Source organism: Aquarana catesbeiana, linkage group LG09 (assembly GCF_042186555.1).
Source record: "Aquarana catesbeiana isolate 2022-GZ linkage group LG09, ASM4218655v1, whole genome shotgun sequence".
Classification (NCBI taxonomy): Eukaryota; Metazoa; Chordata; class Amphibia; order Anura; family Ranidae; genus Aquarana; species Aquarana catesbeiana.
The window spans coordinates 79,527,928-79,551,899 of record NC_133332.1 but is presented as its reverse complement, the minus strand read 5'-3'; the positions used below and the strand labels follow the sequence as shown (position 1 = coordinate 79,551,899).

At 45.4% G+C, this 23,972-nt stretch overlaps 1 protein-coding gene across 2 annotated transcripts in view; it reads right to left on the bottom strand.

Moving 5' to 3' along the window:
- Positions 1-3,493: 3,493 nt before the first annotated feature.
- The window catches only part of VARS2 (valyl-tRNA synthetase 2, mitochondrial), an 86,564-nt gene continuing 66,085 nt past the window's right edge, over positions 3,494-23,972 (bottom strand). For both annotated transcript variants that reach the window (XM_073598865.1, XM_073598866.1), the window contains exons 28-30: positions 22,083-22,273; positions 20,929-21,033; positions 3,494-17,147 (exon numbers count right to left, since the gene is read on the bottom strand). In XM_073598865.1, coding sequence (XP_073454966.1) covers positions 17,073-17,147; positions 20,929-21,033; positions 22,083-22,273 — 371 coding nt within the window. In that variant the 3' untranslated portion in view covers positions 3,494-17,072. The remainder of the gene's footprint in view (positions 17,148-20,928; positions 21,034-22,082; positions 22,274-23,972) is intronic.

The window sequence follows — 23,972 nt, the reverse complement described above, 5'->3', positions numbered from 1 at the left end:
GAGAACCTCTAGGAGAATCCAAGATGGAAAAAGATCTGGGGGTCCTAGTAGATGACAAACTCAGCAACGGCAAGCCGCAGCAAGCAAAGCAAGTCATATATTAGTATGCATTAAAAAAGGGGATTTACTCAAGAGATAAAACAATAATCCTGCCACTTTACAAGACTCTGATCTGGCCGCATTTTGAGTATTTTGTCCAGTTCTGGTCACCAGTCCTCAGGAAGGATGTGCTGGAACTGGTGAGAGTCCAGAGAAGGGCAAAAAAAAAAAAAAGGGGGACAGAAGGATCTTAGTTATGAAGAACGACTAGAAGCTTTAAACTTATTATATGCCCACCCAAGACGCCACCCATGGATGCCCACCCAGGACCACCAGAGATGACCTTTAGAGGTGCCAATCAGTGCCCATTGTAGATGCCAATTCGTGCCCAGCAGTAAAGCCTGCCAGTGCCTCATCAGTGCTGCCTATCAGAGCCACCTATCAGTGCCCATCAGAGCCACCTATCAGTGCCCATCAGTGCTGCTTATCAGTGCTGCCTATAAAGTGCCCATCAGTGCCGCCTATAAAATGCCTTGCAAAAGTATTCACCCCCCTTGGCTTTTTACCTATTTTGTTACATTACAGCCTTTAGTTCAATGTTTTTTTAATCTGAATTATATGTGATGGATCAGAACACAATAGTCTAAGTTGGTGAAGTAAAATTAGAAAAAATAGAATTTTTTTATAACAGCTTACCTGTAAAATCCTTTTCTTTTGATGTACATCACGGGACACAGAGCCTCAGTAATTACTGATGGGTTATATAGGGTATCACTAGGTGATTGGACACTGGCACACCCTAAACAGGAAGTTCAACCCCCTATATAATCCCTCCCCTTACAGGGATACCTCAGTTTTGTAGCAAAGCAATATAAGTGTATTAGAAGAGGGGCGGGACCTCTGTGTCCCGTGATGTACATCAAAAGAAAGGGATTTTACAGGTAAGCCGTTATAAAAAATCGTATTTTCTTTCTCATACATCACGGGACACAGAGCCTCAGTAATTACTGATGGGACGTCCCAGAGCAATGCTATTTGAGGGGAGGGGACCACACATGTAGGGTGTAATCAGACCTGAGGACCTCGTACTGCTGCCTGCAGCACACTACGCCCAAAGGCGATAACCTCATGCCTTCCCACATCCACCTGACAAAATCTGGTGAACGTATGGACTGAAGACCAGGTTGCGGCCTTGCAGATTTGAGCCATAGAGCCCCGGTGACGCACCGCCCAAGAGGCACTAATTGCCCTTGTGGAGTGTGCCTTGACCTGAAAAGGTGGAATTTTTTGTTTCAAACCGTAAGCCTGAATAATCATTTGTCGAATCCATTTCGAAAGGGTAGACTTTGACGCTGCCTGCCCTCTATTGGGACCTTCTGGTAGTATGAACAAAACATCCGTTTTGCAAACCTGAGCAGTTGCTTCTGTTATGGAAATGATTAAGAGCTCCAATCGAGCCCAAGGTTATCTGCTGCTGTCTCTAATTTGAAAAGTGTTGATATGCATGCATATAAAAGTAAACACTCTGAGACACGCTCAGCTCTATTACTGTTACACTTCTAATTTATTCAAGGCGGTGTTAATGTTTTATACACACAAATACGTCATTGCTATGTTAGTCTAATAGGTACATCTCATTGGTTAAGATAGTAAAGAAGATGGAGAATTTTCATAACGAGGTTTGGCTCTCTTTGGTTTTATCTCCAGTTCCGCGTTCTTCTGATGTGTGGGATGCAGGGGGTACTCGCCATCTTGAGAAAATATAGGAACAGAGCTAATCTGTATACTTATATAATGAGTAAGGAGAAAAATATGTATGCACATAAGAAAATAGACATTTTCAGATTATTATTATTATTATTTACATCACATTCCTTCACAATCCCCCCTAAAATGACTATTTTCTCTTTTCTGTCCCTAATACTAAAGGTCCCACTTTGGCCTGGCCCTTCTCCTCAGCAACTCTTTTAGGCTGTATATAGAATTGGGCAGTAACTGTTCACTTCCCTCCTCGATACAGCTGGAGAGGTGCAGTCAGGCGCTATCTATCCCTAAAACCCTATAGGATTGTGAGATTATGGACAGGGAGTGACTGTAGAGGAGTGAAGGGTTTGTCATCTTCCATCATAAGGAGGTCCTCTTCTTCTTGGTGGAGAAATGTAGGTGTGCTATTGTCTACAGCCTTGCTCATTAACTTTTTTACAAAAGGTAGAATACAGCATATAATCAGGGCTAAAAGATCCAGGATTATTAATACCGTTACCCGTATCTGGGCGAGCACCTTCTGCCACCCACTCATCCAGCTAAAATATTGGTCCCATGGGTCTGTGATACCTGAGTTCTTCTTCAACTCTAGTGACAGATCTTCTAATTTCTTTATAGCTAAAGTAACCTTACCATTTGGGCCAATATTATCAGGAATGTATGTACAACAGGTTCCCGTTTTTTCCTATGATTTTACAAAACACCTCCTTTCCCAGATAGCACCATGTCTAAGGCCATCCGGTCCTGGAATGTCATGTAGGAAGTGGGGGCTAACTGATCAGAAATTCCCTGGAGGGCATCTTTAGAGTAATTTACAAATCTCTGTTGGTTATAATATGTGAAGTGTCAGGTCACCTAGAGGCTGGGTGACAGATGTACACCGTTGGGATCAGGAGTGCACCGCAAGATAGTGGACCCTATGGGTGACTGCTGTGGATTGAACCCTGGGAGGTTCAGGAAGCAGGTCTACTGGATCACTGACACAGATCCCACTGGGAGCTAGAGCATAGATTCCCCAGGGCGCGGAGTCTAAGAGCCAGCAGGTGTTCACCAGAGCCTCTAGTGGTGAGGATGGACTGCGCTGCAGTCTGGCTCCAGGTCGCGGCCCCCAGGGTCTCACAGCTCACGCTCACGGTAGACTACAGGAGCAGAGGAAGGAGGGAGCTGGCTGGAACATCAGGGTCACAGGCAAACAGGGATGGCCGGGAACAGGCCAAAGTCGGTAACAGAAATCAGATGTAGGAAACATAGCAAGTACACACAGAGGCTAACACACAGTGGTTGATCAGCACTGCTGCCTTGCAGTGCACAGGTTAATATAGGGTTCCCTGATAGGGCCTGGGGTGGGGCCATGCTTAGAGGGGAGGTTACAAAAGCTGTCAGGTGAGGGTCAGCTGGTCTCTAGAGATGAACACATGGAGACAGGTATGCTGATCGACAAACTCTATTGCATAACCATGACATGTAGTTAATCCAATCTACATTCTTGCTGACAGTTGTTATGGGGATCAAAGACTCAAAACCAGCTTTTACCTGATCCCTGGCTTTAAATTCATCAGGGACCCCCCTTGTAACCCCTATGACATGTATGTATACATGAGGATCAAAGCTTCCGGAGAGAGCTGCTCGCTTCCTCCTCTGACTATGTGCTGGGTCAGTGTATGTATCAGGGGTATCTTTGGTTAGGATATGGGGCTTTCTATTTTCATCTTTTTTTTTTTTTTTTTTCTAATGCACTCTGTGGTCGCCCAGTCTGGTCCTGTGTTCCAACCCACTGGCCCCCACAGAAACCACAACTCTGTCCCCAGTAACTGTCTGTGTAGCATACATATATGTCCTTACCGTCAGGGATATCACTGTACCAATGGCATCACCATGAAGGGTCAAACAGACAAGGTACTATGTCACAGTAATCTAAGGTAAAGGCGGTCACATGTGTACCTGAAGAGTTACACCAAAATGTAATTATGTTATCATTTTTGTGATGGCCACCTCCTGGGCCCCTCCCCCCTAGATCAAACAGAAAAAGGATATGCAGCACCCGAAAACACTCTCTCCTGCAGTGATAAGCGTGCATTCAGGTGTTCTTCCTGGCCAACTTGACTGAGGTGGCTGTGGTCAGCAAAACTTGGAATGGACCATCATAACTTGGCTCAAGGATCTCCAGACAGTAGTTGGTGTGTTCCTGTATCTAATTCAGGATCTGGAATGGAAGAAAACACCTGGACATGCATTCAGGTTAATTCTCGTGATAATGTGGTTACATAATTAGCCAACACATCAGACTGTAACTGTAACTGTTGTGGAAAGTAACAACCAAGTCTGGGAGCTGAACCAAACAAAATTTCATAAGGGGATAGGGCATGTTTCCCCTGGAGGTGTGTCTGACACTGAACAGGGCAATGGGCTAACTGTCTGGCCAACTCATGTTAGTCTCTTGGGCCATCTTTAACATCCTGTTTTTAGTGTCCCATTCATCCTTTCTACCTTCCCGCTACTTTGAGGGTGGTATGGGATGTGTAGTGCCAACTGAACCCCCAGTGCTGCCCAAATCTCTTTAGTAAGGGTTGTTGTTAAGGCTGGTCCCTGATCTCTCAATATCACCTCTGGGACCCCAAATCTACATACTATCTCACTCAGTAGTTTCTTAGCTGTGGTCCTGGCAGTCATGACCACTTCCACTAGGGCGTATTCGAATCTGCCACTTCTTGGCACTTGAGAATGATCAATTTACATCCTCTGGAATGGGGTATAGGGCTTTTGCCAGGTGCTTCTTCTGTGCTTTTTCTGTGCATCTTCTGTGCATCCTGAGTTACATTTGGTGCAGATAATGCATGATCTGTAGAAGTTGTCGGTCAGTGGAGTAACTCTTGGTGCAACACTTGTTGATAAGAGAGTTCATAAAAGTCTTTGTCAAGTGGGCAGCTCCATGTGCCCATTGCACCACAGCTGGGTACATACTCCTGGGTAGACAAGGCTTCTTGTTGCACTCGAATAGTCCATTCCTGAGAGTTGCTCCTCTCCGTTTCCAGTTTTCCTTCTTATCCGGACTTGTTGTTTCCTGTAGTTCTTTTAGATAAACTCTGTCCACTGGGAAAGTCTGTAAGGTAAGCACGGGGTGGTCTTCTTCTACCACCCTGCTGTCCACTTCCCGTGGACCACCAGCTGTCTGTTTGGCAGCTGAATTGGCTAGATGATTGCCTTAAGCTTCCTTTGAGTTCATTTTGTCGTGTGCTTTACTCAGAATAGTCACTTGGGTTGGGAGAAGCAAGGCATCAATCAAGTTTTCACAGGTGTTCCTGCAGCCATCAGGAATCCTCTGTCCTAGATAACACCATTATCATGGGCAATGCTGAAAGCATATCTTGAGTCCATATGAATGTTGGCTCTTTTTCCCTCTGCCCATTTACATGCTGTAGTAAGTGCTTACAGCTCTGCCTCTTGTGTAGACATCACCGGTGGTAAGGCTTCAGCTTGTAGAACGGTGTTTTCAGTGGTGACCGCGTGTCCTGTGTGGTCATGGGGTGACAAGTCAAGACTCTACTCCTCCTCCTCCTTTCCCCCCTCGAGAAGTGGAAGAAGGGTGGTAGGGTTCAGTGTTTGACAACTTAAGAGAGTAATGCTGTCCAGTAGGAGGGAACACAGGAGTCTCAAGTGTCTGGTAGTGGAAAAGTGTTTCGGCTGGATCTTGGTTGAATATGGCAACAACATCATGGGGAGCAAGCAGAACGAGGCAGTGTCCGAGGACCAAGTTCAAAGTTTTGTCAAGCAAGGCTTGTATAGCAAATCCAGCTCGCAGACACAATAGGCCTCCTCTTGCTACCGCATCCAGCCGACGGGAATAATATCCTACGGGGCGTAGGCTGATGCCGTGTGATTGGGTGAGTACACCTGCAGCATGTCCCAGACGTTCGGATACAAAGAGCTTGAGTGTTTCGTCGTAGTCTGGGAGCCCTAGCGCCAGGGGTGGCGCACTTAAAGGCTTCAAACTTTAGATATTTCTTCAGGAGACATCTGGAAGGGTCTGATTGCAGAGCATCAGTAGGAAGGCTTCTGGAATCCATGCTCTGCACTAGGAAATTAGTCCAAGGAAAATGACAGGTGTTGAGCACCACTGCAATTTGGGCTTTGAGGTTCTGCAGCCCTGGTTGGCAAGATAGCACAACAGGTTTCTGAGGTGACTTCAACAGGGGGTAAGTCAGCTGCACAAAAGGAGAAGGTCATCAACACGTTGGAAGAGAATCACTTCCGGGTGTTCCTCTTGTCATGTGTCAAGGATGATAGCCATAGCTTTTGCAAACTGGCTTGGAAAGTTCTGTGCCCCTTGTGGCACAACTGTTTAGGTATGTTGCAGTTTCTTTCTGTGGATGAATGCGAAAAGGTACCAGCAGGAGGGGTGAGGGTGGACACTGAAGAAAACGTTTGTAAGGTCCACCTCTGTGAGGTACTTTGCAGTCAAAGGCATCCACAGTAGGTACCTGGTTCTCTTTTTAGGATTCTCTTCTTGGGGTTATTGTGGTTTCCGGGGCAATGAAGTGCCCTCTTTTAACTTGACTAAAACTGGTGGCACCTTTAAGTTACCGTTGTCTTCCGGTCCTGTGGACCATAGGCACGCAGGGATTCTGTCAAGTACTTCCTGCAGTATTGAACTTGAAGTTTTTGCTTCAGTAAGTGTCATCAGGAGAGGCAGAGAACACAAAGCAGATTAGTCTTCTAAAGATAGGGGAGTATGTAACTTCACCCCCCCTTCAGGCGTGTCCTGATTGAGGCCTGTAGTCCGGACAACACATCAGCTCCTAGTAGATTCAAGGGACATGTAGAGGACACCACAAATCTGGCAAGCAAATCAGGAAGTGGAAAGGAAAGAATTATTAGGCAGGTTCACCGCCCTCAACACACTTTTGGCTGCACCCCTGTCAATGAGGAAAGTGGTAGGTTTTTCGTCTGGGACATCTTGGGGCTCTGCATTCTTTTCTGAAGTGACCCCGTTTCCCACAGTTGTAACAGGTGATCCTTTCCCTGGTATTGAGCAGTGGTGGTGGACTAGTGTAGGCGGGATCTTCATCATGGGTTACCATGAGGGGCGTTGGTTTTTTACCTTTTTGATTTTCTATACCTCTGGCCACCAACAACAAATCAGACATTTTCATTGAATGGTATTCAGGGCGGGCCACCATCAGGCCTTTTCTGATATCCTCTCTGAGCCCTGAAACAAAAGCAGTTGATAACATGTGTGTGTGTGCCTTTATGAGTCTAGCATGATACTTCTTCACAGACTCCCCTTTATCTTGGGTAATATCTTGGATTGTGGTCTTCTGATCCGTCAACTTCTCCTTTGCCCAGTCGTGGAGTTGTGCACAGAACTCCACGCCTGAGGTGTAGGAAGTGGCACTTGTCAGGCAGGCATCATTGAAGGCCATCTGCATGACTGGCCAAAAGACATATCCTGCTTTGATTTGGCATAGGCTGATCAAGTCTCTCAAGGCAGCTGAGTAAGTTTCTTGTATCTGCACTATCCTGTGGTAGAAGGGAATTGGCTGCTTCTCTGGGTCAGGCAGACTTGTCACTAAGGCCGCTGTTTGTGATAGAGTAAAAGCGACATACATCACTGGTGCCCCTTCTGGTAACCGAGACTGTTGTTGGGGCAGGGGCTGACAAGAGGCACTGTTCTTTACGGTTGCCAGCATGTGTTTGAGATCCTCTCGGAACTGAGAGTCTGGAGCCGGATTGGTGGTTAAATCAGTGGGTGGCCTTGCTGCCTGCTGTCGGGCTTCCCACTCAGATGCTTCTTCATCATTAACATATCCGGCCTGGGAATGTGATGCTCCCGTATTGGGGAAGACAGGTGTGTGGTATGAACCATCTTGGTTTAAAACAGGGAGGGCTGGGTACAGGCTGTTTAAGCTTACTGGGTGTACCAAGATGGCCGCCGGCAGGAAGTGCACTGGACTGGGTAGAAAGTGAAGGCATGGGTGCACTAAGATGGCCACCGGGCTGAGTTGTCACAGTGGGTTGTGCTTGGGTGGTGAGAAAGGAGTGGTTGTTAGACGGAGGGCAGTGCTGTCCCTCCCCTCCTTTGTTTCAAGTTCCAACATATCATCAGCTCTGTGATACACATACATAATACAATCGCCATCTTTCTTAACTTCCTTTATCCAATTTTCTTTATCACACAGGATTTTTCTCCCTGTCTCTTCAGCAACATAACTTTCGCCATTTCTTTCAACTTTGTTAACTATTTCAACATCTTCTTCTCTCCTTCTTTGCAATATCATTTTCATTACAATATCACTTTCTCTCGTACAACCAAGGGGTTAATATTTTTCTCAGCGTTCTTATCAGCAAATTCCTTCGGTGGGAGCTCATAAGACTAATGTACGGTTAATCTCAGAACAAGAACAAACACATCAGGGGTAGTGAGGAGCAACGGCCCGCGACCCAACAGATCTTCCGGGCAGCCCCCCTCCGACCTTAACCAGTCCCCACCCCCTCTCGTGTATATAGCAAACAATAAACCACAAATACAATCACGACAGGACATTACACCTGCCACTCTTCGAACTGCAAAATTTCAGCAGGCTAAAATAACCACAAGGGCAGACCACCCTGCAAAATAAACCCGTTTATAGACGTTTTTCTACAGCTCTACACCAAGAGGCCGACAACTCTTCTTGGGGTGAGACTTCTGTAACGCTTTCAGACTGCAAAGCCAGCAGCTGAGATAACCCTCAAAGGTTCATCGAACCCAGAGTACACCCGTCTCATAAACGTTTGCTACAAGGGAAACAATCTCACTCCAGAGGCCGACAGCTCGTCTGGAGATGAGACTACCCATTCACACATGTAGCACCCGTAGACTGCTGAGTTTGGTAGCCCAAAGAATGGCAGACAGTGAACAAAAAATACAGTCAGCAGAAACCCATTGGCAGGTTCGTTAAAACAACCTCAGGCGAGGAATTACCTGCCTCTAAGACAGTCTCAGCATACCGACAGAATCCAGCCGTCAACCGAAAGATAAGAGAGTCGTACAGTGGTAAGAATATAAATCAACTCACCGGTACTGTTAGGGCTGCGCAAAGACCCCCTCTGTTATCTTTCAATTAACGCCCGAATGCTTGTCGCGGTATAACTTCGACTGTAGCCTGAGGTCCCGGGTTTCGGCACCATCTGTTATGGAAATGATTAAGAGCTCCAATCGAGCCCAAGGTTATCTGCTGCTGTCTCTAATTTGAAAAGTGTTGATATGCATGCATATAAAAGTAAACACTCTGAGACACGCTCAGCTCTATTACTGTTACACTTCTAATTTATTCAAGGCGGTGTTAATGTTTTATACACACAAATACGTCATTGCTATGTTAGTCTAATAGGTACATCTCATTGGTTAAGATAGTAAAGAAGATGGAGAATTTTCATAACGAGGTTTGGCTCTCTTTGGTTTTATCTCCAGTTCCGCGTTCTTCTGATGTGTGGGATGCAGGGGGTACTCGCCATCTTGAGAAAATATAGGAACAGAGCTAATCTGTATACTTATATAATGAGTAAGGAGAAAAATATGTATGCACATAAGAAAATAGACATTTTCAGATTATTATTATTATTATTTACATCACATTCCTTCACACTTCCAGATAGGCCTTAACTGCCCTTACTACATCCAAAGAATGTAGTGACTTTTCTTCCGAAGAACAGGGATCTGGAAAAAAGGAAGGCAGAACAATATCTTGGTTTAGATGGAAATCTGAAACCACCTTTGGTAGAAAGCTAGGATGAGGGCGCAATACCACTCTATCCTTATGCATGATCAAATAAGGCTCTTTACAGGAAAGGGCTGCTAATTCTGATACTCTTCTAGCAGAAGAAATGGCTACCAGGAAAATTAACTTCCTTGTCAATAAGACCAAGGGAATCTGACGTATGGGTTCAAAAGGCTGTTTCTGTAAAACCGACAGAACCAAATTCAAGTCCCAGGGGTTTAAGGGCGCTTTAACTGGAGGATTAAGACGGGTCACCCCTTGCATAAAGCTTCGGACCAAGGAATGAGAAGCAAGTGGCCATTGAAATAACACTGATAAGGCCGAGACCTGGCCCTTGATGGTACTCAAGGCCAGCTTCATCTCTAATCCTATTTGTAGAAAGTCAAGAATTCTACCAATGACATATTTTCTGGGATGCCAACCCCTGGCTTCACACCAGGATACATAAGTCTTCCAAACTCTATGATAAATCACTCTGGAAGCTGGCTTCCTTGCATTGATTAAAGTAGAGATCACAGGAACTGAAAGCCCACGACTCCTCAGAACGTGGGTTTCAACAGCCAAACCGTCAAATTTAGCTTTTGTAAGGCAGGATGGAATACTGGACCTTGAGATAATAGGTCTGGACGTGACGGTAGGGTCCACGGGGAACCCACTGTCATTCTTACTATCTCTGCATACCAAGCTCTTCTGGGCCACCAGAAGTACTGACTTCTTTTCCTGCCGGATCCTGCGAAGGAGCCGTGGCAGTAGCATAATAGGAGGAAACGCATAAATCAGTGAGAACTGATGCCACGGAATCACCAACGCATCTGTCCCGCATGCAAGAGGATCCCTTGTTCTTGCCACAAACTTGTCGACCTCCTTGTTGATCCTGGACGCAAAGAGGTCTACATCTGGTATCCCCATCTTTGGCATATGGCCCAAAAGACATCGGTGTGAAGAGACCATTCCCCCGGGACTAACCGTTGGCGACTCAAATAGTCCGCCTGCCAGTTCTCTATCCCTGGAATGAAAACTGCCGATATGCATGGCACATGCTTTTCTGCCCAGACTAAAATCTGGTTCACCCCTCTCTGAGCTGCACGACTCCTGGTGCCTCCCTGATGATTGATATAAGCCACTGCTGTGGCATTGTCGGACTGGATCCTGACGGGGCAACCCTGTAGCCTTAAAGTCCAGGCCCTTGGGGCTAGATATGCCGCACGGATCTCCAGAATGTTGATGGGTAAGGTCTTCTCGATTTCGGACCATTCTCCCTGGACCGCAGACTGTTCCAGAATTGCTCCCCAACCTGAAAGACTGGCATCCGTTGTTACCACCGTCCAGGTAACTGGTAAAAAGGATTTCCCTTTCTGCAGGCTTTCGGGTATTAACCACCAACTGAGGCTCTGACGCACTGCACGAGACAGGTGCATCGGAAAATCTAATGCCTGTACCTTTTTGTTCCAGGCAGACAGGATACTGTGTTGCAGCAGTCATGAATGAATCCGAGCATAGGGAACTGCTTTGAATGAAGACACCATCTTTCCCAGCAGCCTCATACAAAGACAGACAGAAGGACCCTTTTTGATCCCGACGACCTGAATCAGCTCTCTTAAGGCACTGATCTTTGCCTGAGGTAAAAATACCTTCTCTTGGCTTGTATCTATGACCAGGCCCAAATATTCTAGTCTTCTTACTGGTTTTAAGAAAGACTTTTCTAGGTTGAGAATCCAACCTAGGTGTTCCAGGTAGTTGACTGTGGTCATCAAGTTCCCGCTCAAACAGGCTACCGACCGGTCTATCAAGAGCAGGTCGTCTAGTTATGCTATGACAGATATACCCTGAGCCCTTAATCTGGCCAGAGGAGGAGCCAAGATCTTTGTAAACACTCGAGGTGCAGTGGCTAGCCCAAAAGGCAGGGCCACGAACTGAAAATGGCGTCCTTCTATTTCGAAGCGCAAGTACTTTTGATGAGCAGGAAAAATGGGTACATGCAGATACGCATCCCTGATGTCTATTGATGCCAGAAATTCTCCTCCCTGTAGGATGGAGACTACTGACCGAATTGATTCCATGGGAAAGGATTGAATCCTTAGGAATCTATTTAGATCCTTTAGATCCAGGATGGGTCTGACATCTCCATTTGGTTTTTGAACCAAGAAGAGGTTGGAATAAAATCCCAATCCTTGTTCTTCCGTGGGAACCACCACGATGACTTTTTGCGACAATAGTCGCTCCAATGCTAGAAGGAGCGACTGCTTTTTCTCTGGATCTCTGGGGACATTTGAACTGAGGAAACGAGGAGAGGGGAATTCTTGGAAGTCCAGTTTGTAACCTAGAGTTACCATGGAGATCACCCATCTGTCCTGGAAATCTTCCTGTCAGAGCTTTGAGAACTGTAGCAGTCTTCCCCCCACCCGAGCGAGCGGGGGCGCTCCTTCATAAAGAGGCTTTAGCGTCTTGTCTAGTAGGCTTCTTCCCCCAGGACTTCTTTTGTCCCTGGGGCCGACTCTGAAATTTATTTCTTGAACCTGACGGAGGAGGCCGTCGCGACTGCCTGGAGGCTGATGCTCCTGGCACTGGGGAAAGAGCCAGTTTAAAAGAGGGACGCTTACTCCTTTTCTTAACAGGTAAGAGAGTGCTTTTCCCACTAGAGATCCTTTGGATATAGTTGTCCAAATCCTCTCCAAACAGCCTAGCACCACGAAATGGAAATCCAGCCAGAAGCTTCTTACATGGTGCTTCGGCTGACCAATTTTTCAACCATAAGATTCTACGCATATGCACCAACCCAAGTGAAAGATGAGAGGCTTGGAAGATAGAATCTCTGATAGCGTCAACAGCAAAACATAAGGCCGCTGGAAGGTTAGCCAACCCCTGGGCCTGCTGTTCAGGTAGAACTTTGAGGACCTGTTTAACATGGTCTGTCAAGTATTGACAGACCCCAATCGCTGCTACTGCAGGTTGAGCTACTGAACCCGCTAAGGAAAAAGTATTTTTAAACAGGGATTCCATCTTTTTATCAACTGGATCCCTGAGCATTGTCTACAGGACAAGTCAGACTTTTATTTACGGAGGAAATGGCGGCGTCAACAGCCAGTATCCCCCACATCTTTGTAAACTTTTCTTCTATAGGATAAAGTGTTGAAAACTTTTTAGGTGGAAAAAAACGTTTATCTGGGTGATCCCACTCAGAATAAATGAGCTTTTCTAGTAAATTATGAACAGGAAAAGCATGTGCTGTTTGAGGAGGCTTCAGTGAACCCAAAGAAGAGGAGGGTTCTTTAACTGACTCAGATACGGGTAATTTAAATGTGGAGCGGACCAATCCAGCAAGGATCTGTACTAACACCTTCTCATCCTGAGAAGCTGAAGAGGGTCCTTCTCCATTTGATTCCTCAGAGGAGGAATCATCAGTCCAATCCCGATCCTCTGAAAGGGACTCTTCTCCTTTTTCCCCCCAGAGTTCCTCTGCCTGAGGGTCCTGGGTAACAGAGGAAGACCTAGTGCGTTTTCTTCCACTGAGTGAAGATGCGATTAAGGCCATTAATATTTCCTCTAGTCCATTAATGGTTGAGGAAAACACCTCCTGCGTAATATATAGAAGGGCTGAAGTGCCAGAAGCAGATGCAGCCCCTGACCCCGACGGCTCTCCCTGGTCAGCCATCCCAGGTCCTTTAGGGGGGGAAGGCGCTGCAGAAGGGGGGTCCTCAGAGCCTGAGTGAGATCCCCTAGAGACTCTGGTTTTTGGGGTATTTGTATCTCTTCTACCCATAGTGCAAAGCAACAAGGTGGAGGTATCACACAAATAAAACACTGACTGCTGAGCGATGTAGTATAGCAACTGTCGCTGCTACCAATGCCCAGCAAAATGTTTCTAAGTAAATGCTGCCTGGGAGAATGCCTGTGTCCCACCTTACATGCGACCATCAGCTCTGTGTCCCTCCATAGGCTGAGTGCACCTGAAAAGTGTGCTTTTTAAAGCCTGTGCACCCGGCGATGTGGGCGTCTAGGCACGCCGGATGTCGGGCTAACGCCCCCCCCCTCCGACCAACACTCCCGCCCCCCTCCTCGTTTTTTACAAAAATGTGCGCTTTCCCGCACGAGCCGACCCTCCGGGACAAGCATGGAGGGGAGGCTGGGGTGGAGGAGGAAGGAGAGAGGCCGGCAGATGATGGGATCTGCCAACAGTAGTGGCGGCGGCCACTTTAGGCCACCGCGGCCCCCCTAATCTTGGGGGGATAACCCTGAGGAAGAGCCCCCCATCCCATCCTACCTGGAGCTCAGCTGGAGGAGCTGTGCAGCGTGAACACTGAGACAAACAGATCAAGCATTTGAAGGTGTTTGCTCTTGGCAGCCCCCGGTGGCGACAATAGGCATAGCATACATTTACTTAAAGGAGAAACCTACTAGAATTAAAAAATTCTGAGGAATCTCCCTTACCTTATCCAGCTGCAGGGTTCTGTTATACAAACCCAATCTTCACCTCTCACGGTGGGCTCCATTTGGAAAACCTTCAGAGACAGGGGCCCCCTAGAAAAGGAGGATCCGCAGTTTTGGGCCCGTAAAGCACCCCGCCAGGGATATGGCTAGAAAAACCAAATACTGGATCCCGGGGTCCAGCTCTCTAAAAAGAGAAGCGTTACAGGTAAGACCTCGTTTCTTCGGACACAAGGCCCGGGTACCATCCAATTCGGCCTAGAAAGGACACCTTAAAATGGATGCGGTTTGCATGGCTTGCCCCAGTATAGGATATAGGATATTCCCTTTGGAGCTCAGCACAGCACATCTTTACACGTGACTAACACCTAAGACACTGGCAAAAAAACTGAGGTATCCCTGTAAGGGGAGGGATTATATAGGGGGTTGAACTTCCTGTTTAGGGTGTGCCAGTGTCCAATCACCTAGTGATACCCTATATAACCCATCAGTAATTACTGAGGCTCTGTGTCCCGTGATGTACGAGAAAGAAATATATACATAAAACTATTTTTCAGAAAAAAAAACTGATAATTGGCATGTGCGTATGTATTCACCCCCTTGGTTATGAAGCCCATAAAAAGCTCTGGTGCAACCAAATACCTTCAGAAATCACAAAATTTGTGAAATGATGTCCACCTGTGTGCAATCTAAGTGTCACATGATCTGTCATTACATATACACACTTTTTTGAAAGGCCCCAGAACACTGCCATGAAGACCAAGGAACGCTCCAAACAACAGCAAACCTGCCAAGAGACGGCCGCACACCAAAACTCACGGACCGGGCAAGGAGGGCATTAATCAGAGAGGCAGCACAGAGACCTAAGGTAACCCAGAGTTCCACAGCAGAGACTGGAGTATATGTACATAGGACGACAATAATACGTACGCTCCATAGAGTTGGGCTTTATGTCAGAGTAACCAGAAGAAAGCCATTACTTTCAGCAAAAAACTAAATGGCACATTTTGAGTTTGCGAAAAGGCATGCGGGAGACTCCCAAAATGTATGGAGGAAGGTGCTCTGGTCTGATGAGACTAAAATTGAACTTTTTGGCCATCAAAGAAAACGCTATGTCTGGCACAAACCCAACACATCACATTACCCATAAAACACCATCCCCACAGTGAAACATGGTGGTGGCAGCATCATGCTGTGGGGATGTTTTTCAGCAGTCGGGACTGGGAAACTGGTCAGAGTTAAGGGAAAATGGATGGTGCTAAAGACAGGGATATTCTTGAGCAAAACCTGTACCAATCTGTGTGTGATTTGAGGCTAGGACGGAGGTTCACCTTTCAGCAGGACAATGACCCCAAACACACTGCTAAAGCAACACTTGTGTGGTTTAAGGGGAAACATGTAAATGTGTTGGAACGGCCTAGTCAAAGCCCAGACCTCAATCCAATAGAAAATCTGTGGTCAGACTTAAAGATTGCTGTTCACAAGCGCAAACCATCCAACTTGAAGGAGCTGGAGCAGTTTTGCAAGGAGGAATGGGCAAAAATCCCAGTGGTAAGATGTGGCAAGCTCATAGAGACTTATCCAAAGCGACTTGGAGCTGTGATAGCCGCAAAAAGGTGGCTCTACAAAGTATTGACTTTAGGGGGGTGAATAGTTATGCACATTGACTTTTTCTGTTATTTTGTCCTATTTGTTTTTTGCTTCACAATAAAAAAAAAAGTTGTGGGCATGTTCTGTAAATTAAATGATGCAAATCCTCAAACAATCCATGTTAATTCCAGGTTGTGAGGCAACAAAACACGAAAAATGCCAAGGGGGTGAATACTTTTCCAAGGCACTGTAAGTGCCCATCAGTGCCGCCCATAAGTGCCACCTTTCAGTGCCGCCTATAAATGCCCATCAATGCTGCATCAGTGCCACCTATCAGTGCCCCTCAGTGCTGCATATTAGTGCCTCATCATCAGTGCCACCTCACCAGTGCCCATTAGTGTCGCCTCATCAGTACCCACCAGTGAAGGAGAAAAATTACTTATTTACAAAATTTTATACCAAAAACAAAGAAAAACCTTTTTTAGCAAAAAAAAAAAAAAACAGTGGTGATCTAATACCACCAAAAGAAAGATCTATTTGTGGAAACAAAATGATAAAAATTGTTTGGGTACAGTGTTGTATGACTGCGCAATTGTCATTCAAAATGCGACAGCGCTGAAAGCTGGTCTGGGCAGGCAGGTGGAAAAGTGCCCAGTATTGAAGTGGTTAAACTGCATAGAGGGTTCTTTACTGTCAGAGCGGTAAGGATGTGGAACCAAGTGGTGGTGTCAGCGGGGAGTGTCGATAGTTTAAAAAAAACTATTAGATGGGCATCTTAATGCAGGGATACAGGGATATGGGAAATATTATTGACAAACTCAGGCACATCCACAAAAGTTGAACTGGATGGACTGGTCTTTATTCAACCATACCAGCTATGAAACTATGTAATGTCTAAAACTTCAGCATATTGTAGTTCTGTTTTTGCATTGTAAAATGCCATTTTTTTTCATAATTTTTTTTATTGTTTAACTAAAAAATACTTGTTTCTATTTATATCATACATATAGAACCATGAGAATATCGGTCTCAAACCACTGAAATATGTCTAATTGTATACACAAATTCTAGACAAGAAAAAGTGTTTACTGCATAGACTGGGCCTCTTTTCACTACAGTTTGAAGAGAACATTTCATGATTCCTCACACCAACCAGTCATATTTCATTTTGTGGTAGAAATTGTTGATTGATGAAGTTCTAATCTAATTGGTTGATGTATGGAACTCAGGACATTTCAGTTAGAGACACCATTCTACAATTTGTTCCATAGGAACAAAATCTGAGGCTGGAGAGCAAGTGGCCTGGAATCTCAGCTGGGCCCACTGACTGTCAGTGTCACACTGGTGTGATGGAGATCTCTTTGGTGGGCCACAAGGAAGATCTTATGGGGGGGATGAATCAAGCCCTTCTTTGCTCCACTCAAAAACACAAGGAGCATCATTTAAAAAAATTCCAAAAATTAATTATGTAATTTTGTACTGCACAGTCCAGGGTATTTAGTTCTGCAACATCTTCTGCAAAGTCTGTATTGTTTGCTGAAGTCTTGAGATTTTCAGGTGTATGGAGGTATCCTGAAGAGAAAAACGTGAGCTTTTAATACACAAAAGCAGGTGTTTGCATAATTTTTGAGCACCAAATATGACTTGTGAGTCAACTACACAGTCATGTCGCACACAGAGAATGAAACACATTTATTTTATAATATATATATATATATACATACATATATACACACACACACACACACACACACACATATACATATATATATATATATATATATATATATATATATATATATATATATATATATACACACATACATATATATATATATACATACACACACATACACACAGTATCTCACAAAAGTGACTACACCCCTCACATTTTTGTAAATATTTTATTATATCTTTTCATGTGACCACACTGAAGAAATGACACTTTGCTACAATGTAAAGTAGTGAGTGTACAGCTTGTATAACAGTGTAAATTTGCTGTCCCCTCAAAATAACTCAACACACAGCCCTTAATGTCTAAACCGCTGGCAACAAAAGTGAGTACACCCTAGGGCTGGGAGATTTTCTAAAAAAAAAAAATCTTCTATTCTCTTAAAAAAAAACTCGATTCACGATTCGAAGAGTTTTTTTTTTTTCTTTGGAAACCGCGCCGGTCCTGAGGCGCTGCAGGCATGAGCTTTTAGGCGAGGCTTCGGCCTAGTCCGCGTCGTCCGGCCTCGCGAACTAGGCCGAAGCCGCGGCCTCACCTAAAAACTCCTTGCCCGCAGCTCTTCAGGCCCGGCGCGGTGTCAGCGCTGGTCTGGAGGCGCTGCGGGCATGAGTTTTTAGGCAAGGCCGCGGCTTCAGCCTAGTCCGCGGCGTCCGGCCGAAGCCGCAGCCTCGCCTAAAAACTCATGCCCGCAGCGCCTCGGGACTGGCGCGGTGAAAAAAATAGAATAAAAAAAATCGATTTGCTTAAATTTTGAATCGATTTGACCTCTCAACTCGATTCAAGATTTAAATCGATTTTTTCCCCAGCCCTAGTACACCCCTAAGTGAAAATGTCCAAATTGGGCTCAATTAGCAATTTTCCCTCCCTGGTGTCATGTGACTCGTTAGTGTTACAAGGTCTCAGGTGTGAATGGGGAGCAGGTGTGTTAAATTTGGTGTTATTGCTCTCACTCTCTCATACTGGTCACTGGAAGTTCAACATGGCATCTCATGGCAAAGAACTCTCTGAAGATCTGAAAAAAAGAATTGTTGCTCTACATAAGGATGGCCTAGGCTATAAGAAGATTGCTAAGACCCTGAAACTGAGCTGCAGCATGGTGGCCAAGACCATACAGTGGTTTAACAGGACAGGTTCCACTCAGAACAGGCCCTGCCACTGTCGACCAAAGAAGTTCAGTGCACGTCATATCCAGAGGTTGTCTTTGGGAAATAGACGTATGAGTGCTGCCAGCATTGCTGCAGAGGTTGAAGGGGTGGGGGGTCAGCCTGTCAGTGCTCATACCATACGCCGCACACTGCATCAAATTGGTCTGCATGGCTGCCGCCCCAGAAGGAAGCCTCTTCTAAAGATGATGCACAAGAAAGGCCGCAAACAGTTTGCTGAAGACAAGCAGACTAAGGACATGGATTATTGGAACCATGTCCTGTGGTCTGATTAGACCAAGATAAACTTATTTGGTTCAGATGGTGTCAAACGTGTGTGGCGGCAACCAGGTGGGGAGTACAAAGACAAGTGTGTCTTGCCTACAGTCAAGCATGGTGGTGGGATTGTCATGGTCTGGGGCTGCATGAGTGCTGCCGGCACTGGGGAGCTACAGTTCATTGAGGAACCATGAGTGCAAAATGTACTGTGACATAATGAAGCAGAACATGATCCCCTCCCTTCAGAGACTGGGCCACAGGGCAGTATTCCAACATGATAACGACCCCAAACACACCTCCAAGACGACCACTGCCTTGCTAAAAAAGCTGAGGGTAAAGATGATGGACTGGCCAAACATGTCTCCAGACCTAAACCCTATTGAGCATCTGTGGGGCATCCTCAAATAGAAGGTGGAGGAGCGCAAGGTCTCTAACATCCACCAGCTCCGTGATGTCGTCATGGAGGAGTGGAAGAGGACTCCAGTGGCAACCTGTGAAGCTCTGGTGAACTCCAAGAGGATTAAGGCAGTGCTGGAAAATAATGGTGGCCACACAAAACATTGACACTTTGGGCCCAATTTGGACATTTTCACTCAGGGGTGTACTCACTTTTGTTGCCAGCGGTTTAGACATTAATGGCTGTGTGTTGAGTTATTTTGAGGGGACAGTAAATTTACACTGTTATACAAGCTGTACACTCACTACTTTATATTGTAGCAAAGTGACATTTCTTCAGTGTTGTCACATGAAAAGGTATACTAAAATATTTACAAAAATGTGAGAAGTGTACTCACTTTTGTGAGATAATGTACACATATACACACACACACACACACACACACACACACACACACACAAGGGATGCACCGATCCCAGGCATTTGAACGAGTATCGGTACTCGCCCAATTGCTCCCGATACCAAAACCAATACATTGCGATGCGATTTGCAGCAATACAAAATGAATGGGCGCAAACTGCACTGCAAGAAATCACATGCAATTTGAATAGGAATGTGGTGCAATTCCTATTCAAATCGCATGCGATTTCCTTCACTGCTCCTGTGTGTGTATATATAGAAGTGCCATCTAGTGGGCAGTTTAGAACTCACAAAATTCAGCAGAGGGAGCGCTGTTCCAGTAAGTAGGTAGAGACAGATTAGAAGTTTAAAGCAGCAATCATTTATTGGAAAACTGGAGCTCCTGGCGGTAAGCTGTGAGCCCAATGGATGCCGGATCGATGGACCTCCTCGTTGGTTGCCTGCACAGTACTGTCTCCATAGTGGAGCACTTCCACCCTCTCCTGGCAATTACCTCGGCCGGAGGGGACGAGCCCTAACCGCAGCTGTCATTTTTGGGTGCGTCGGCCGTTGCTGGATAATCCATTGATCCAGCATCCATTGGGCTCACCGCCTGCCCCCAGGAGCTCCAGGGTTAGACAAATAGAGAAGAGACAAGGTGCACCTGGTCTCTTCTCCATTAGTCTTTCAGAGTTTTTCCTTCAACTCCAAAGGGAGCTGCCGTTGGTGCAATCTATTTTATTCCATTAATTCCTCCCCACTTCCTATTGCCGGGACTTCTTATCTATATATATATATATATCTATAGATATCTCTATAGATATATATATACATATATATCTATAGATCTATATCTATATCTATATCTATATCTATATCTATATATATATATATATATATATATGTTTCAGATATAAACATTATATACATATTATCATTTATTTTACTTTGATTGCTGTTATAATGTTTGGTTAGTCATTGCGCCATCTTTTCCTTTTCTGCTCCAGGGTTAGAGGCAGCTATTCATTCCACCAGGCTCAGCAGGGTAAACTACAGAACCCGTGAGTCATAATGTCTCATTGGCACACTACCATCTCCCTTCATGGGCTTGTGATCGATTTACCTAATGTCATCAGTCTGTTCAGTTTTCCAATAAATGATTGCTGCTTTGAACTTCTAATCTGTCTCTACCCACTTACTGGAACAGCGCTCCCTCAACTGAATTTTTTGATTTCTAAACTGCCCACTAGATGGCACGTCTGTATACACACACGGAAATCGTAGTGCCATTTACGCCACATTTTTTTGTGTTCATGCGAATCGCACCGGAAAGTATTGATACTCGGTATAGGCGATAAAAAAACGGTATCCTGCAACCCCTATAAAGCACCATCCCCAGGGTACCTCGTTGTCTTCCTCCTCACGTGGCTTCCTGCCCTGGAGTTGGCGCTCTAACTTCTCAAGTTTAGGTTGAAGCTTTCCGAGCTCTGACTGCGGGTCAACAAATCCCTGGTGAATAAAAGACAAAAATAGTCAAAGGTTTACAGTGGTGGAATATCACCGTCCCTCCATCAGGAAGAGAGATTATATTGTGAAATGTACTTATTTTTTTGTGAACTTTGATGCATGAAATTATTTTAAGGCATGCTCACCCAAACTCAAAAATATAACACCAGAAAAAAACATACAAGTGACAAGTGCGAGTCCCACCCAACCAAGGCATATTATTTCCATCCTCACATTGAGTACCCCAACCTACCCACTGTGAACAATTAGGTGCATGGGTCACACAGAAAAAGGATTTTCACCCTCACCCATTTTTGTTTTAAACCCCTACTAACCTGGTGGTGAGTTCTACACATTTTAAATACTCACCTACCCAGCACAGCCAGCTGATATCCCCTTCTCTTCTGGCAGGGCTTAGTCCTGCGCCGCCATATTTTCCCATGACATCACTGATGGGCTTCCGGCTGTTCTGGGTCCAGTCAGCACACCTCCCGATGACACAACGCTAAGTCTGCCCCTCCCTCTTTTAGTGAATGAAATACTTTACCTCCTGGAGTAGGTGACGTGTATATCCCAGGAGGCAAAGGGAGAGCAATGCATGTAATTTGCCTAGACGAATGACGTGCAAGTAATGGTGGGGCAAAACAAGTATCGGAGGGTGAAAATCCGCTTTAATAACAAAAACTAACAGTGCTACCACCCTGCAATCCTGATTCAAATGAAGTTAGATACCTTATTGATGTCCCGCTTAAAGCCTCTGCAAGCTGTAGGTATACCACAGCCAAAAGAGCCAGCATTTACCCCAACATAAAAGATGTTGGGGTAAAAATCCAGGAACAAGACAACTGATGGGGCCTGCATAGGCTGAAATGCATCAAATGTTGTTCCTGGATTTTTACCCCAACATCAGTTTCAATAAAGAAGATTGGATTTAACCTTTCAAATGGCCGGATCCTTTGACTGTCGTATACCTACCGCTTTAATAACAATTTTCTCAAATCTGTCCCAGTGTTCTGCACACCATTGTCTCATTAGAGGCAGATGTTTCTGACCTGAAGATTCATATAAACGCGGCAGTTATCCATTACTTTCTCCATGGCCCAGCCAATTCGGTCACCACCCTCTTGAAATGCATCACTGGACAGCTGAATATGAAGACATCCTGACAATGACAGTGTCTGCAGAGGGGAGAGGAAAGACTGAAGAGAAGACAGGTCCTCTTTGCGGGAACAGAAAATGTGGACTGTTTTGAAAAAAAATAAATAAATCAGACATGAGAAAAAATGTAAAAATGACTGTTAGGCCACTTCTATTACAAGCTGCTTTCCAAAATGCATGCACTAGCATTCAGTATAGACACATTTTAAGAAATTATCTTAAGGTATGTAAAGTGGAGTCCAACTGTTTATTTCTTCATGTCTCACTGTGTACAGTTTTCGTAAGCAAATCATTTTTGTGCCTCCTGCCAGTAACAGTCTTTCCTGTTGCAGCCTGACAATGCTACTCCACTGAATCTCATTCAGCAGAAGCATTCTCAGCTTGCTATGTTGCACTGCTTCAAGTGGAATCTGGGCTGTCCATCAGGTCTGCAGCCCAACAGCCTATTAAATGAGGGTGTATAAAAAATAATTTGTTTAAGAAAACTGTATACAGTGAGGCAAGAAGCCAAACATATGGAAATACTGATTTTTAATTTACATACAAACAAGGTTTTCCATCACAAGTCTGCACTGACTTCTGAAGTATCTGTTGTGCACAATGTAAATGTTCAAATTGCCCTCAACACCATGGTGGTCAGTCTGCCAAATGTCCGTGTGCACCTATGTGTTCATTTGGTCACAGCATAAACAACTGTTTCTACAGTTCCCACATGGCAACTGTAGAACATCAGTGCATGCTGGGTCAGTGAAGTCACATGGGGGCGGTGCCACCAGATGATGTCTCCAGGCGGCCCCCGCCTTTTACCTATTTAAGAACTGTTAGATGGCAGAGCAGGCACACAGCAGTTAGCCTTTGTTGGGGGCGGAGCGTTCTTTTTCTTTTTTTTCCGAGTCCAGCAGTGGTGGGAGGCGTCGGGATTAATGATGGATCTACATTGGGGACATTGTTTTTTTATTTTTAATAAAGGAATTGTCAAAAACGGTGTGTGTTTTTATTTCTTTTTGACAATTTTTTTGGTGAATGAGTAGGGGTACAATGTACCCCATACTCATTCACATAGGGTAGGGGAGGGGAGGGGGCACGAGATCTGTGAGCCCCCTTATTAAAAGATGCTTCCACATTCCGATAAGCCTCCTGCCTGCAAACCCCCACAACCACAGCAAAGGGTTGTGGGGAAAAGGCTCTTGTCCCCATCAACATGGGGACAAGGTGCTTTTGGGTGGGGGGGGTGCTTAGGGCATGTGGCCTGCTATGGTTCTTGGGGGGGGGGGGGGCGCTTGCTCGTCCCCCCTTCTTTCCTGGCCTGCCAGGCTGCATGCTCGGATAAGAGTTTGGCATGGATTTTGGGGGGGACCCCACGCAGTTTTGTTTTTATTTTGGCGTGGGGTTTCCCTTAAAATCCATACCAGACCCAAAAGGCCTGGTATGGATTGGGGGGACCCCCACGCTGTTTTCTTTCACATTTTTCTATTACCGGCAATGGGGTTTTTTTTTTCATTCAGCTGTCAGCAGGAAAGCCTGTTGACATATTATGACTCATCTGTTATTAAGGACGCAGCGGCCAGCTTCTCAGCCCACTCAATAACCAACTATTCACTATGCTCTGATTGGGCAAAGCTTGAGCAGTGCATTGTGGGGTACTGGGCAGGTGATTATCCCGACGAACGCCCTGAAAATTCGGGTGTTCGCCTAACGGGCGATGTACGGGCCGACCATATGCTCGATCCGAACCGCTCGCCCAACACTAATGGTAACATGCAAAATCTGAACATTCACTAAAC